The following is a 16,797-nucleotide window of genomic DNA, read 5'->3' as shown; positions in this document are numbered from 1 at the left end:
TTGTGTTCATAAGTCTTCAAATAATTGAAAATAGTACTGTCAATTGCTTACCTACAAGTCCTGTGCTCATCTTTTTTTTTTTTCATTTAGTGCTGCAAGGACTGTCATTGCTCATCCTTAGATGTAGGCAGCATAAAAATAAGCAGCATTTTTCAGACCATGGAAGTAGGTTATAGTACATTATGTAAATTTGGTATGTCCCTTAAAAGAAAAAAGATAACAGGAAAAGCTTTATGAAAGATATTTCATAGACTGGATCAAAGGGACCTTGAAGATCATCTAAATCCAACCTCCCTGCCACGATCAGGAATACCTTCCACTAGATCAGGTGCTCAAAGTCTCATCCAACCTGGTCTTGAACACCTCCATGGATGGGGAATTCACGACCTCTCTGTGCAACCTTTTCCAGGGCTTTACCATCCTCACAGAAAAACAATTCTTCCTGTTATCTAATCTAAACCTACCTTCTTTCAGCTGAAAGCTGTTACCTTTGGTCCTATTAACTGCTCTTCCTAATAATGAGTTCCTCCCCATCTTCCCTGTTAGGCCCCTTTTAAGTACTAGAAGACTGCTATAAGGTCTCCCCTCAGCCTTCTCTTTTCTAGGCTGAGCAACCCCAGCTCTCCCAGCCTGCCCTCATACAGGAGGTGCTCCAGCCCTCTGATCATCTTCATGGCTCTCCCCTAGACTCACTCCAGCAGATCCATGTCCTTCCTGTGCTGAGGACTCCAGAACTGAATGCGGTACTCCCGGTAAGGTCTGACAAAAGCAGAGTAGAGGGGCAGAATCTTCTCCCTCAATGTTCCTGTCACACTTCTTTTGATGCAGGTGAGGATACAGTTGGCTTCCTGGGCTGCAGGTGCACATTGCTGGCTCGTGTTGAGCTTCTTATCCACCAGCACTCTCAAATCCTTCTCGTTGAGGCCAATCTCAATCCATTCGTTGTCAAGCCTATATTTGTGCTTGAGATTGCCCTGACCCAGGTGCAAGACCTTGCACTTGGTCTTAAGCTTTATGAGATTCACAAAGGCCCACTTCTCCAGTCTGTCCAGGTCCTTCTGGATGGCAACCCTTCCCTCCAGCATGTCAACCATATCACATAGCTTGGTGTATCTGTATTTATACCAAGGAAGTATTTTTGTCACGTTTTTAAATTCAGAAAATTATTTTCTTTGTGCCCCTTCTCCTCAATTTCTAAACCCTTAGACTAACAGCAAGTTTCTTTGGTGAGTTTCCAATGTGCCTGTCACGATGGATACAGCATGAGCTAGGGCTCTTGGAGGGGTGTTCAGATCAGTTTTATATTTTTGCAATGAATCCTCTACACCAATTATTGGTGACCCGGGTATGGCAGCTTGGGGCACAGCAGTTCATCTAAACTTTAATTTAGATGCTGTGATAGTCAGAGCTGCTACTAAGTCAGGCACTCGCACCAAAGGATATAACAAGAAAATACTGTTGGAGCATGCTGCAAAAACTGTTATGAAAAGTAATTATATGATGTGTTTCATAAGAGGATTAAAAGCAAAATGTAAAGGAGAGTATTACATAGATCATTTAGCTCTGCTGTTTCCATGATTACTGTGCAGATCTGTAGGAGCTAAGAATTTAGTTCATGTCTCTTAACACATTTTTGTCAAAATTACAGACTGGAAAAAAAAAAAAAGGATCTGCTATCTGCTAGGGAGTTAGAGAAAAGACACAAAGAGGAGAAAAATTGTCACATTACATCCAATCATTAACAGATGAGCTGCTCTACTAGATCACACCGAATACCTTGCTGGCATTACATCCTGCCTCTGGTAGTAGGCACTAGCATGTGGTTGGGGAAAGTATAAAAGCAAGGCAAAAAGCCTTTTTACTCCTAGCATCAGGTAATCAGGGATTTAAGGATTTTCAGAGCTGAAAGCTTATCTTTCATAGTTCCTGCAATAGACAGAAGGATGTTCTTTCATAAACCTCAGCGCTCACTTAATTTACTTCAGCTTCTTTATTGCAGACTGTTCAAGTACTTAGCTGACAAACATTTATATCGCTACAGAAAGAGAGGGAATACACAAGGGAGAACAGTGTTGCAGTCAAATGAGTGACAGGATATTGTCTCGGTATCTAATGAAAGCATGGACAGAAAAAGATTTGGGGCTGGATTAAGAATGTGCTGAGTGGGACAGTCATGTGCAAAGAATTTGACTCCACATCTGGGGAGTTACTTCCTGCCTTGAGATATATGCTTAGGAGTACTTGGATTCTGTGATTTTGAATAAAAAGCTGCTTACAGGGGAACAGGCTGCTTATTTTGTTTACTGCTGTATTAAAGCACAGGAAAATCCTTGCATGGAAGTCTTCTGCAGAGGCCACAGCAGCTGGAGTGGTGCTTCACCTGGACCTAATTTGGAAGTCAAAAGTAACCTGTGAGGTTTACTGTGCTTGCGGCTTTGCCAGTAGTTAGTGAGCTGTAGGGGAAGGAAGCGAGAAGAAGAGATTTGGGAAGCAGCTGGACTGAGGCGTTAAAGACCTAAGAACCCAGTGATTTTTTGAGACCTCTTGTCAGCCATATACTCCATGGTTTTGCCTAATCTCTTTTTTCTTAACTCAATCACACTTGTTTTTCCTGACTTTTGCAGTCATAAGGAAATTCTGTCTTATACTGGCATGTAATATTTTTATGTGTGTTTATTTTAACTTTGGTGATTATTTCTTTCAGCAGACCCATGTGCTTGCACTGTGAGAAATAACTGTTTCCTATTTATTTTCTCTATTATATAGATTACTATAGGACTCTCTTGTAATAATGAGATATTTGCTGTTCTTCAGATTCAAGAGCCTCATCTCTCCACCTAATTTCTCCTGATATGTTAATTAATCTATTCGGTACATTAGAAGTTTTTTTCTGCTATCCCTCCTGCTCCATTTTCAGATGGGATACCTGGGGTATTTGAAGTCTAAGCTCCAAATGAAAGCTTACAGTGGCATAATGATCTTCTCCACTTCATCATGTATTCCTTTCTTATTAATTGTTAACTCTCCTTTTTTTGGTTGGTTGGTTTTCTTTTTTACCAGTATAGAACATTGACCTAAGGTTTTGAATGAACTGCCCCAAATAAATTATTTTTCTGAGATGTGACAGCTAATTTAAAGGTTTGTTTAGATTTTCCTCTCAGTATATTACTCTGCACTCATCAACATGACCTTCACCTGCTAGTTTATCATCAGCTACCAGTCTTCGAGTCCCTTTTGCAAGTCTTCTCAAGTAAGTAATTTGAGTAGCACAAATCCACAATCTCTGTGAAGACAAATTACCCATTTTCCTGCTTTTTAACCAGTTATAATCCCAGCGCTGACTCTATTGGACCATTTACTCTGGTGTCTTTTTTTCATATATCTGGCTGCACTTAGAGCAGACATAAATATTTATGATGGTTTAAGCAGATGGAGCCAAGGTACAAGGAGCAGCCTGTGCACAGTAATCTAGAGAAAAGAATGGGCAATTTATCTTGCTCCTAAATTGGCTTTGGCTGCCTTCATTGAGCCGGTCACTGCTGCAGCCAGAATGTAATTGCACAATGTGGCTGAGCCAATCCAGCTGCTCTAGTCTGCTCAGACGGGATATCTTCCTCCCACATCTCTCTGCCCACACTCTTGGCCACATGGTCCTGTTTCTCTCCTCACATGCCAGTCCTGCCAATTGTCTGATACCTCAATAAACCAATTTAACTAGTTAGCCCAACAAAATGCTGTTTATTTGCTTTTCTGTGTCAAGTTAGGTTTCCATCCATTTAAAAAGTCGATTGGTGTGAGCACAAACCCCGTTGACAATCAGACCTGGCACAAGGAAAGGGTCAGGAGTCTGTAGTTGGTGGGAGAGGAATGAAACCTTGCCACTGTTAAGGACAGCAAGCCATTAGATTGGGTTAAATAATTCCATGTAAGCCCACTCAGGGTAGATTTCATTGAGTTGCCAAGTTACCCTACCACATAACCAAAGGAGAAATTCTAGCTCCCCCCCCATTTCCGAGTCCTGCTTTCACTTTGCTTTCTCTCTTTCATTCTCTTAGACCTACTTGTAGTTCAACTCCTCTCTTTCACCAGTTTTGGAAATCACACTGTCTGACTGATCTTGTCTGATCCCAAGATTAGCCAACTCACCTCACCAATCAGCCCCAAATAGATAGAACGAACTTTTGTTGCTAGGTTGTAATTCAAGTGAGTTACATCAGTTTGCCAGGTGACCAGATTAAATCCCAGAAACTGTAAAATTGGCACTGGAACCAAGTGGTGGGTAGGAGAGGGAACAAAGGTAAGAAGAGAGCAGTGGCACACCTGCTCCTTGTTGCATGTAAGAAGTTCACTTGAAACTTTACCCATATACTGAAACAGTTAAAGCTGGGTTTTAAAGCTGTGCTGAAGTTGGGTTTTAAAGCACTGCTATGCTGTAGTACTTTTTGCAAATGTATACAGTGCTGAGTGTGAGCTGCTTTGGAAGGTAGCAAATGAAACATTTTAGTTCATTAACCTGAAGCTTTCTGATCAATCGCCCAAGATTTACATCCAGATATATTGTTCAGTGAGCTTACCCAGGTGGTGTGTGTTACTCTAGTGTTTATAATTCCTGTTCCTTCTCCTTTAAATAGAAGAATGAATTGTTCACACGTCTTTCTGATGATCTCAAGTTCAGGACATAGGTATTTACAGAGTGTTTTCAAAAAAAACAAGTCCTGCAAAGTGAACTATCTACCATTCATTCATTACTTCTCCTAGGGGGAAGATGTGTAGGAGAACAATTTGGCTGAGCTTAACAGCTCACGGGCAAAAAGAGAAATGTTACCAGCTCTTCACCTTTTAGACTTTTCCATGAAAGAGGTAAGATTAGAAGATGATCACACTCAAGACTTGAGCACTGGTTGCTTTTTATGTCCACGTGGCATGCTGGGAAGCACCAGGGCCCTGGTTTTGGAATGTTGGCCCAATATTCCTGGAAGATCAGAGCTGGAGTTAAAAGAAAACTAAGAACATGTACATACAGATAGAGAGAGTTTGAGGCACTTTGGAAGTTTAAGGGTGAGTTAACTGAACTGTTGTGTCAACATTGCCTACAAAATAAGGCTGTCCCTCAAATATTTTGCTACTAATTCTGCCGTATTCAGAGACTGGTTTATGTGCTGAGGAATAGAAATTCATGTCCCTTCTGTTGCTATGTTAAATCTATGGCGGTTTTATGTTTTTCTCTATGTGCTTGTATAAATTCAGTAAGTCTTTTTGCCCCCTAAGATACTTTTGTGTTCTACAAATTAATTGAATACCGAGTGAAACGGCATGTATTCACCTCTTTATGGTACAGTAAATGTCCTTTGGTCTTGTTTGCAGTAAAAATCGATGTTCCTTGTTCTTAGGATTTTCTTCTTTATTACTTTGTAAGATTTTATCACACACCCACTTACTTTCTTCCTGGTTTTAGTTAGCCTAATTGTGAAAGTGCATGGACTGAAAGCCTCCTCTCTCAGCTGTGGGGAAAATGTCTGCTTATTATGCTGGACTCTTTCCTACAATTCTTTGCATAGCAACACAAATGTAAGAAGTATTCTGATTTACTTGCATGGAGGGAGCCAGTTCCCACATTAAATATCTTTGGCTGAGAATTATTTTGCATTTGCTAGTAGAAGAGGAACAATTTACATGGTATTTTGATATTTGAATAAAATTGTGAGATGACTATTCAGAAGTAATAAAACCAGCTACAAATGTTTTCAAGTTCCCATTTATTTTCATAATGAAAAGTGAATATTTTGTAGATAAAGCTATTTCATTTTACTTCTAACAATAAAGAAGTTATTTGAATAGTACTTATTCTCTAGGAAATTCTACAGTGATTTGAATTTTATGCCAAATATGCCTTGAACATCTTTTAGGGACCAAAAAATTTCTCAGCCCTTTATATGTGAGGAAATCCCCTCATTATAGCCTATGTAACCTCATTCAAAGCAATACGAAAGACTGCTATATACTTAAAGTGTTTGAGAATACGTTCATAATGCCAAAATCAGACTACTTATAATCTCCCCTGGCAGCAGGATAAGAAATTTGAAAATTGTTTCATTTCAGCTTCCCTATTTTGGTGTTATTTCTATGATTACACAAGCCTTTTAAGAGTCTCTGATCCCTCTCTTTGTAGTTACAGCTCAGAGAATTCAGAGTTGTGGGACTGAACTGAAAATATGTGGGGTATGCTCAGAGCTGCCAGTAATAGGTAACCCATGGAATGGGCTTTTGCTTTATTTTCTTTGGGCTGCTGTGTCTTTCCTGACTAAGGCAAGAAAGGGAAATTTTAGAAAAAGAAAAAGCCTATTTTTCAGGTATGCCCTTAATCTGGTAGCTCCTATTTAATAGTCTCCCCTGGTTAACAAAACAATTCCCTGTTGCACTGCACATTTGGGCAGCCACATAAAGAATTTGGCCTGTAACACATGATAAATAATAATAATAATAATAATAATAAATAATAAAGTTATTTACATCTACTATGGACCTGCTAAGATAACTAGAAAAAGCAGAGATCTAGGGCTGTGCTGGGGGCCTCCCCTCCCTGCCCGCTGGCCCCAAGACCTTCAACCACCACCTTCAGCCTTCATTTGCTCTTCTCTGAACTGGAGGGGAGGGGGAAAAGTAGAGGGTTTTTTTTTTCTGAAGCTTTAAAAAGTTTTTCCCTTTTGAAGCATTACTCCGAATCTCTCATTCCCAGGAGGTTCAGCAAACAGGAACTGTAGGGTGCGTTCATTTCCCTTCTGGCATAGCCAGCTTAAAATAATAAGAAAAAAGTTTCTGTAACATTGCAGTACGAACTGAACCTTTTGTTTTGTAGCCTCACTTGTTCTCTGCTAGGCCACGCTTAAGAGGTTTTTGGAGGTGCTTTTGGTCTAGGAAGGCTTTCATGCAAATAGCCAGTTACCTTAAAAATCCAGAGAGGGCAGAGGGGCCGCAGCAGTCCAACTTTCCCCTTCATCTTCCTCTTACTTGTTCAATACTTTGTAAAGAGGTACTGAAAAGTCAGATTATTATGTATCGAAAACTGGTGTGGCAACTGCTGCTTGCCCTTCATTAACGCTGGCGTTCAGCTGAACGACTTGACCTGGAGTGGCTGGAGCCTTCCGGGGAAGTTTTCAGTCCTTTTGTGGAGTGTTTTTACAGAATTCCCCACCGGCTCAAAACCCCTTTTTTTTCCCCCCACTTGCTCGCTGGTGCCCTGAGGGTGACGAGGCTGAAAGTTAGCAAGTTTTGTGCATAACTTCACATCACAAGAGCAAGTGCGTGTTTCCCCCTCCCTCCTTTCTCTTTCCTGCTCCTAAACGCCTCCTTCAAGTTTGCAGCTGGGCAGGACTCCAAAGGTGCAGCAGCAGGAGCAGCAACAAGCCGGAGTTCAAAGTTAGCAGTAAATTGCACAACTTTTCCAGCTCATCGCTACGCTCGGTGACTATTAACAAACTGGAAGGCGCTCAGGGAAAAAAAATAGGGGAGAAGGTAACACCCTCGAATTGTTTGGGGATCGCTGATGTTATGCTTCTGCCTCTTGGATCATGGCTCCTTTTGGACGGAATTTATTAAAAACCCGGCATAAAAACAGGTAAATGCGTGGGTGCATGGAGGAAAAGGGGGGGGGTGGCGATATGGGATGGATTTCTTTTATACTTTTGTTGTTCTGGGGGAAGGATGCGTTGTTCCACGCCGCTCCCGGGAGCTGGAACTTCGGGGCTCACCTGCCAGTGGGAGCGGGGAAGGGGTGCTTCTCCATCCCCACCTCCTCCTCTCGACCTGTCTCTCCCCTCTTCCTCCGGCTCTTTGGACGCCTAGGCAGTATTTTTCAGTGAGGGGAAAGGTAGGTCATCCTGATTTTGAACTTTTCTCGTCTAAGCCAAGGCTTAGAAGCTCCCCCTCTTCGCCCCGTGTTAGCAAGGTGAGCCTGTGAGGAAAGGCTGGTGGGTCCATGCAGACAGATGGGGTGACCCGGAGCCCCTCACCCGAGTCGGGAAAGCGTTTGCCTGAGTTTTTTTGGAAGGGCTGGGGCAATCCGAGCCTCTCCAGGCTGAGTTCTCCCTCTCCACCATCCGCGTTCCCCCAATTTTGCCGCGAGGGAGAACCACAGCCTGCAACCCCTTCCCTTAACTCATCCCCTGGCTGTAAGTCTGGAAGTAGGAGAGCATCGTTCTTTTTGTTTGTTTAGCCTTAAGCCTGAGGTGGACTTGATTGCCTTCCTTTTTCTTGCCTAGAAAAATACTCAGGGTGACAGCTGCAGTCTTTGGGCTGTGAAGTTTCTTTATGGGGACTTTGCCCCTCACGCTGTGCATGCTTCCACATGCCGTGCACACCGGCTGTAAAAAAAAAAAAAAAGGAGGAAAAGAGTTATGTAATAATTTTAAACTCTAGGATGGCATTCGATTTTTTTTTTTTTTTTTTAAGAGCAAATATGCTTCGGCTGGAGTCAATTTGCTTGGACCCTATGGAATTTACAGTGGCTGAACGTGTCTAGCTAAGATCACTGAACTTCTGGCTCAGCGGGAAGCTCAAAAATCACTTGTAATCTCTTCCCCACTTTGACTGGTGGTCTCTACTGAAATTTAGGGAAAACAGAATATAATTGGACCCTAAATAGTCATGTAAAATGTACTGATTTTTTTTTTCCTGGTCTGGGTTTTGGTTTTCCCATTTGATACACTGAAAGTTATTCCAGAGGGATTGTATTTGTTGGGTTTGCATGAAAATATTAATTTAGCTTATTTATGGAATATAAATCAGAAAGACAGTAATAGTCAAGGTTTAAAAAATAGAATAGTATTTTACAATGCTGTAGACTGCTCATAAATCAGAGTATTTTGCTAACTTTGCAGAAAAACTTTGATGTACTTCTCATGTGGCCATTTTATGTTCAGAAGAGCTGGAAAGAGAGACATGAACTTTCCGATGAAATTTCTTTCTTTCCATGAAAGTTCTCATGAACTTTTCTGTAGAGCTGTAACATTTTACTATTAAAAAAAGTTTTTTGCTATTAAAAAAAGTTTTGCCATCAGTTACCTTAATTGAGCTACATTAAATCACAAAGCACAGTTCCACTCCCTCACTCCCTTCAATGGTTAAACTGTTTCTCTTTTGGACATTTAAAATATCTTCATACTAATTGCGTCAATCTCACTGTGTTTGCTGATGTGACATTTTATTCCTCAGGAAAAGAAAGTCACAATCTGAAGCTGTAAATAGCCAATAAAAATTAAAATGCCAAAGGAACCATTACTGTGTACATCTAGCACTTTCTTCTCATTTCACTTTCCTTCTACCCCTCCCCTCGCGGCCCCTCCCCGAAGAAAGAAATGAATGCCTTTAGTGTTTGATGGCAGAGAGGTGTTGTGGCAATAAGAAGGGATTGAAAGCCTTGTGACTACAGATGGGGGGGGAGGGCAAGAACAAAGAAAACTATATCGTTCTTAAAATGCGTTATTATCTATTCAAATATTCTGAGACTTAAACGTTGCTTAGGCAATTAGTAAAAGGGTCTTATACTATGACCGAAGAGCTGTGTAATAACTCCTTTATCATTATAATTGTGTCTTTGTGAACTCACTTGAAATCCTTGATTGTGTTTAGGGCGCTAGTTGGGGAGTTGGAACTTGTGGCTCATTACCTTGTCTTAGTTTGCCTACCTGTAAAGAGGGACCAAAAAGGGACATATTTGTATGTATATATTTAGTCTGCTGCTTTGTTTATTAGGTCTAATTGTCCATGTTTTTGAGAAACAAAGTTTTTGTAACAGAAAAATTATTGAGTAAAGGTGAGGTATACGAGGAACAAGCACTGGCTTTCCATCTCTTCCCACTTTGCTTTTTCACTGAAAATATTTAATGGCCATTAGGTACATGCAAATATAACTTCTGAGACATATAAAGTAAAGCTAAGTCAAGGCAACAAGTTGGAAGAAGAGCCAGAAGGAAAAGAAGGTGTTACAGTCATTTGCTCAGATAACAAGATGACACCTCTGTAATTAGTGCTTGTCTTCCAGCACTGCTCAGAGGTCCCAGATCAGAGCCCTCTTTCATAGTAGACTCTTCACGTCCAGATCATGAAATGTCAGTCTCTACCCCTAAGACCTCAGAGTTTGAACAAAGAAGTTACTCTGAACGTATCTCTCTACTTGAGGAATTTGAGCAAGAGGTGGAGGATGTCGGCTGTGATGCCTCAAGACTTTGAAGAATGAAGCTGAGATTAAACCCGAGGAGGACAAAACCTGTGCTGAACTTCTTCTAGTATTTGAAAGATCTTCAGTCAATATTACTCTTTTGGGCTGCTGAAATCTTGCTTATGGAGAAGGACAGCCCAAGACCTGAGTAACCATTGGTTCATTGTAAGCACTGATTTGATTTCAGAGGAGCAGCCATTAGGAAAGTGATCTCAACATATTTTTCTTGGCCAGAAAGAGAATGAGTGATATCTTGGTATCTTTTTCAAGAGCTGTGAGTTTTTTTCTACTATTCTTTGACCTCCTGTGTCATCCAGAAATAGTTGTAGTCCTCAGAGCGTGTATGTTCTTGTCAGTGTGTCCCCTGGAGAACAATACATCCACAAGGTAACACGGCTATGCCCCACCCACCTACAAATCCAAGTATGTTTTGCAGGGACAGGCTGTACCCTTTAAAGAAATAAAGGAAAAGAAACAGTTTCCTGCAGGACTAAACCTCTGTAGCATGAATTACCTCAAGGGGATTTATTTTTAGGCAAGTCTCTTAAAGATGCTGTTCTCTGGGAGTGTCCAGAATGGTCGGCTGACATGGCATTTTGGAAGTGTGGTGATGTGAGGAAATGCTCAGTCAAAGATGGAGTACGAGAAAGAACACGGAGTTCTTTGCAGATAGGTCTAGTATTGATCTAACACATTGCAGTGCACAGGGGCAAACTAGCTCCCTATCCAATATGAGGGAAAAATACAAAGCATATATATACACTTGCAGTGTTAATGTATGAGAGTTTCACGTAGTATGCGATTTCCTGGTTGCTAAGTGGAACTAGAATCTGTGCCCCATTGATTTTCTGTTATATCAGGACTTCTCTGCCCTTGGGTGCTAGATTTGTTCACTTCTGAGAATAGGCCTTCGCATTCATTTAAACACTTCAAACGTTACCCATCATCTCAAGGGTATCTGCATCTATTATTGTCTTATCTGGCCAGTGAACTCACACCAAGAAAATTGACTCCATTGCTATTTCTCTTTCATTAGGGCCCCTTCCTTGGGTATTTCACATAAACTCTACCCAAACCTGTTGAAGCTCTACTGTTCCGTGCAAGTTATATCGAGGGATGCAGCAATCTGAAAGTGAGAGGGCACAGAGAATCCATGTTCTTCATATAGTTGTCCTTGATGCTGTAGGGCTGACCTGTTAGGCCCAAATAGCTTGAGAAGTACTTTTTTGCCAATCTAATTCATGTTGAACCTAAATTTACCACAACCAATTGTATGCTCTGTTGACATACAACACATCTGAACCCACAGTACAGTTTGATGATGAAACAATTGTGTTGCAAATGTGCTATTATTTAAATGTATTTATTTTACTTTTAGTTCCTGTTTGGGTTTTTTTTCCACGTTTTACTGTCTATGTCCCAGTGCCACAGTCGTTAGTGTAGTGTTTCTATATAAGAGGTAACGATCTGCTTTGCCTACTTCTAATGTCTGCCTCTCTTTAATCAGCTCATCTCTCTGCTTCACATGTAGAAAGAAAGATTATATATATCCATTCATTCATACAGATATAGAGGGAGTTCTTCCTGTCCTGACAGTCAGAGGCTCCTCCCCAGTGAGAGAAACATTCAATTATTCTCTCAGGTTTTGTATTACAAGTGCAGCTTAATGAATTAGATTAGAGACTTCATCTATCTGATACTGAGCTAACATTACCATGTTCCCTCCCTCCAGTAGTTTCTCGTAGTACCTACTTAGCGCAGTGATTTGAGTATTACTCGGAACATCTCTACTGCTCTACAGCTGAGTAGACTGCTGTACATTTCAAAGCTTAACCTGTAAATATTGTAGTATTTAGGTTTGAACTGGAAAAGGTCCTGGAAATCAGCTGCTCATCTGAAAGAACTGTGCATGACCCATACTATAAGTCTTATAGGATCATGTGAGATATCTAATATTTCTTTTCTTGGATGACCATACCTGGGGAAAAGTCTGTATGAAGCTATAAAGGTGCTTTTTGATTCAAGACGACCAGGCATTTGGTATGTATGTTGGAGGGGGTGGATAAAAGCTTATGTAGAATCAATGATGCTATCTGTGTTAAATTTTAGATTGAAAAGATGATGCAAGTTTGGTAATGGTGGAATGCATTCTTTATCTTTACTTTTCCTTGAGCATGAGATGTATTAGTGAACTATCAAAGAAGTTGCTCCTTTTAAAGCCAGAGTTCATACATTATAATTTATTTTCTAGTCTGGTTTTTCAGCTTTGTCTCAGAGATCAAAATGGTTGCATACATTTTCTAATAATCTTTGTACATATTTGTTCACTTCACTTTCAGGAAGAGTTTTTTGTCTAGCAAAACACTAACCTTATTTCTAAAGAGTTAATTATCTACTATTCCAGGAGGTCAGGCAGCAATTTCATTCCAGAGGAGTAAATAAAACAAATAATAGATGTGTGTAATGCTACACCATGTAAGGAAAGAGCATTACTTAGGTTAAGTTGAAGCTAATCTGAAACACTAGTATAATGTAGAGTCAGGCTGAATAGATACACTTCAAACAAAGAAACATGTTTTTAGTAAGAGAGAAGAAAAATCCTGCTGGTCAATGTTGATTTCCTATTTAATGAAAAACTAACATTTTAAATGCAGAGAGAAGAGTCAGACGTGTTGCTAAACGTGTAATGACTTAAATAGAGAGATGCAAGTTTTCAGAGATTTTTTTTTTTATTCTAATAACTTTAATAAAGGTCAGTGATAATCAGAGAGCAGTACCTCTTGATTGACCTACAAGTATACACTTACACTCAGAAAATCTTATTTTTTTTTTGTTTGTTTAGTTTATATGGTGAATTACAACTTAAAATTATGATCTTAAACATCATTATTTACAAGCATTAACATCACGCACACTATGCAAACCTTAATTAGTTCATCCAATTTGTATATGTGTTATGTAGATAAATCCTTATGAATAGTGGCAGAAAGGACAATGCGAGATAAAGTTTTTTGCTTAAGACCACGCACTAAGTGAAGCCTAGAACTGAATTTGAACATGTTGGTACCCAGTCATATGCGTAGGTAACTGAGTTATTGTCGCTTCTATTGTTTCTCTTATGTGTTAGGATACACTCAACATAGTGACTTTCTCTGTTCTTCAGTGTTATCGTGCTAGCAATTACACAAGTATCACACAGGACAACAGATAAGAATCAAATGGTTTCAGGATGACCATAAAGAAAGAGGGACCAGCCAAATAGAATTAGAGGGGAGAATAGTTGACTAAATTTATTTGTGTAACAAAGTCCAGAACCATCTTCTAAAGAATGTAGGTACTAAGTAAGTACAGTTCAGTAATTTTCAAGGAGGTAAAATACTGTGTTACAGACGAATATCATGAGGATTTCTCTGAAAATTTATATCAGATCAGTTTGTTTCTGCTCTTTTGTTTAATCAAGTATTCCATGCATATGTCTCCCATTAGAAAAAAAATTACATAGAACTGAGTGTGATACAGTTTTTGTGTAAATTCTGGTGATAGCATTTTACCTTCCAGGGTTGTGAATTTTCCACAGACATGCAAAATTCTTGCAAAAAAATGAGAACTTTTCGTAACTGATTTCTCATGTATATATGTTGCACATAAATATAAAAGCCAGAGCTAATTAGTGATTTTGAAAGTTGCATTTTTGGGGGACCCTTGTCCAGAAGAAAACTTTTGAGAACCTTTCTGGAACTTGTTTCAAATACACACCTTAATCACCCACTAGTCACCTTATCCTGTCTCAACCTATCCAGAAATGCATTTAAGCTGCATGTGTTATAATAGTGATAATAATACCAACTTGTTTGTGGCCTCAGACAAGTGAGCATACCTAATTTTCCTTAGCTGTAATATGGGTGATAATATTTACATGCCTCAGGAAAATAAGTCGGGCATGATTAGACAGTGTAAAATCTGTAGAAGTACAGAGTGTGAAAGCCAGTTAGTAGGAGAAGTATGAATAAAATCTGGGAGTTCCAATTTTTTTTTTAATTCTTGTACAGTCCACTAGAGCTGGCTACTATGCAGAGAAATGAGAATGCATTGCAGATTGTTCAGGTTTGATTTCACATGACTCACTGAGGAATTTCCAACTATGTAAAATTTTTCATAGTGTAAAAAATTGCTTGTGAGGAGGGTTGTAACGCCACAGAAAGGGAAATAATTTAAAAAATGCCACCTGTATCTTAACAGATTTTGAGGTGGTTTTGTTTTGTGAACACAGGGAAAGAAAGTTAACTTTTGAAACCAAAAATCAGAAGGGAAGGTTTTCACTGGTAGATATTGTGAAATTGACATGTAATTGTATTTTTAATGCTATGAAACTTAAGTCTGATATCATGTGGATAGAAAGATACTGAACTTGAAAGAAAATTTTCCAGTGCAAGTTTGACACATACCTCAAATCCACTTTATTTAAAAATGTATTCCTCTTTCACTGACTTTTTCTATTTCACTTTTACACCTGTCTGCCTGAGTACGTTTGCCTCTGGCAGTTTGAACCATTTCATTTCTAGTTTAGATGGTTGTTAGACATACATTTTTTGAGCATTAGCATTAGAAGAAGCCAGGCTACCAACTTATTTCGTATGTTGTAATCTTGGAAATGATTAAAACCTGTTTTCCTGGGTTGGAGTTGTTTGTGTTTTGGTTTGGTTTGTTTTTTTTTCTTTGTGTTCATTCATCAGCTGCAAAGTAATGATAGGGGGAAAATATATTTATACAGAGGGTAGGTCTATTTTGAGGGTCAAGACTGTTAACATGATTAATGTGCTTTTTTTATTCTTCACCCCTATCTCTTCTTATTCATTACTGTAAAGGATTTTGAGTTATGGATTTGCTATTGTAATGGAAAATATAATACGCTGTCTTAAAAAGCACAAGATATTTGTTTTGTCTTCCTTTTAATAATACAAAACTAACAAAGCTTTACATAAATATTCAAAAGCATAGCATTCTCTTGTATGGGAACAAAATCAGGTTTATACAAAATGTAATAATCTATTACACCAAGTTTTGTTTTGGTCATGTATAAATATGTTTACCTTACTTCAGCTTGTAAGGATGTATGACCTCAGTGGAATAATGTAGTTGAGTGAATACTACTAATTTTTAAGAGAGTCTGCCCGTGGGTCTTGAACCTGCAATTTGCTTTGCGTTAGGTTCCTTCATCCATGTGGAACACCTTACTTTGCTTTCCCAAACCTCCTCCAAATTCAAAAGGATTATTTCTACAGAGAGTAGTTTCCACTGTGAAAGCGCTTTTAAACTACTAAATTTTTCAGACCAACAGCTGGGACACTGTTTTGATGATGTAAAGTATACTTTATTTGAAATACAAAGTTACAGGATTCTACTTACTAATGAAAGAATGAAAGAATAGTGATAATTATAAATGAGGGATCATAGGCCAATTTTCAGCTGCTCTTGTTTCTTTTGGCTTCATAATCGGTACATTGATGTTCTCAACTATTGTTTCACTTCGACATTACCTGTTGACAGACTTCCTCTGTACTGACTGCTAATGCACTAAAGGGTACTTGTTTAAACCAATTATTGTCTGTGTCTCTCAGGGCTGCTTTGTTGTTGCTATCCTGTTTTACTGGAGAGCTCTGTACAAATACAGTTTCCTAACAAAAATTTAGGATTGGTATTGACTGTGCTGCACTTTCACAGATTTTAACTTCTATTGCTTTAAGGTCTAGTAGATAACTAAACATATTTCCCTATGTCAGGTGTCAGACACAGATCTGAGTTATTTATATATATGAGTTATTATATGGAATTGTGGATGGTCATTGTACTTACTTTTACAGACGCACACTGTTCATAAGATTCAGGTACACAGTAAAGCACAGAGGTCAAGCTTTGTCTTAGTCAACTTGAGCCACTGAAAATTTAGGTATCTAGTCATCTAGATACTCTTTGTAGTTAATGGATACATCTAAACACTTCCAGAGGGCAATTCATTCAGCCTTAGACAGGCTTTCAGTATGGGATTAGTCACCGTTTTCAAGGTGCCTATCTTATGCTACTGATTACAGAGGAAGGTCAGAAAATTACCTTTGACTACACATCTGCATTTTAAATAGCTTAAGGTAGATGACATGAGCTCCACTCCAATCAATTTCAAAGGGAAGGTCTTCATGGAGCATGCTCAGATGTTGTGGAGCATCTAATTAACCATCTTCTGTACCATCCATTTTAGAAATTAAAAAGGGAATAGTGAGTGGAGAGGTGAATTACAGGTGGATAATGTATAATTAAAGGAGAACCATCCTAATAACGTGGATGTCTTCCGTGCCCCCGTCGCAAAATTCTTACGTGATGTTGGGCAAGTCACATAAACCACAGTTTACAAAAGCATTTACTCACTGCATGCTTCTCATTTTCTAATACACTGTCCTGTAACCTGTTCTGCGCAAGAGATGAGCAAAGGAAGTTTGTGGATGTTCTGCTTTGGACATCTCTACAGCTACCAGTTCATTTAGCCAGAGTGGGAACTTAGACAAGTTAATCACTTTAGCCTAACTTTT

General features: G+C 39.2%; 1 protein-coding gene across 3 annotated transcripts in view; it reads left to right on the top strand.

The window, feature by feature from the left end:
* The first annotated feature begins 6,862 nt into the window (after positions 1-6,862).
* RASSF9 (Ras association domain family member 9) overlaps positions 6,863-16,797 on the top strand; it is a 29,715-nt gene continuing 19,780 nt past the window's right edge. The window contains exon 1 of one of the 3 annotated variants that reach the window (XM_054053624.1): positions 6,863-7,615. In XM_054053624.1, coding sequence (XP_053909599.1) covers positions 7,569-7,615 — 47 coding nt within the window. In that variant the 5' untranslated portion in view covers positions 6,863-7,568. Of the gene's footprint in view, positions 7,616-7,721; positions 7,868-11,763; positions 12,257-16,797 lie in introns of those variants that run through there. The other 2 variants (XM_054053631.1, XM_054053630.1) reach the window with 2 other exon arrangements.

The sequence above is a fragment of the Cuculus canorus genome, chromosome 1, assembly GCF_017976375.1.
Source record: "Cuculus canorus isolate bCucCan1 chromosome 1, bCucCan1.pri, whole genome shotgun sequence".
Lineage (NCBI taxonomy): Eukaryota > Metazoa > Chordata > Aves > Cuculiformes > Cuculidae > Cuculus > Cuculus canorus.
The sequence above is the reverse complement of the archived record's forward strand: the minus strand, read 5'-3'. Positions and strand labels throughout refer to the sequence as shown.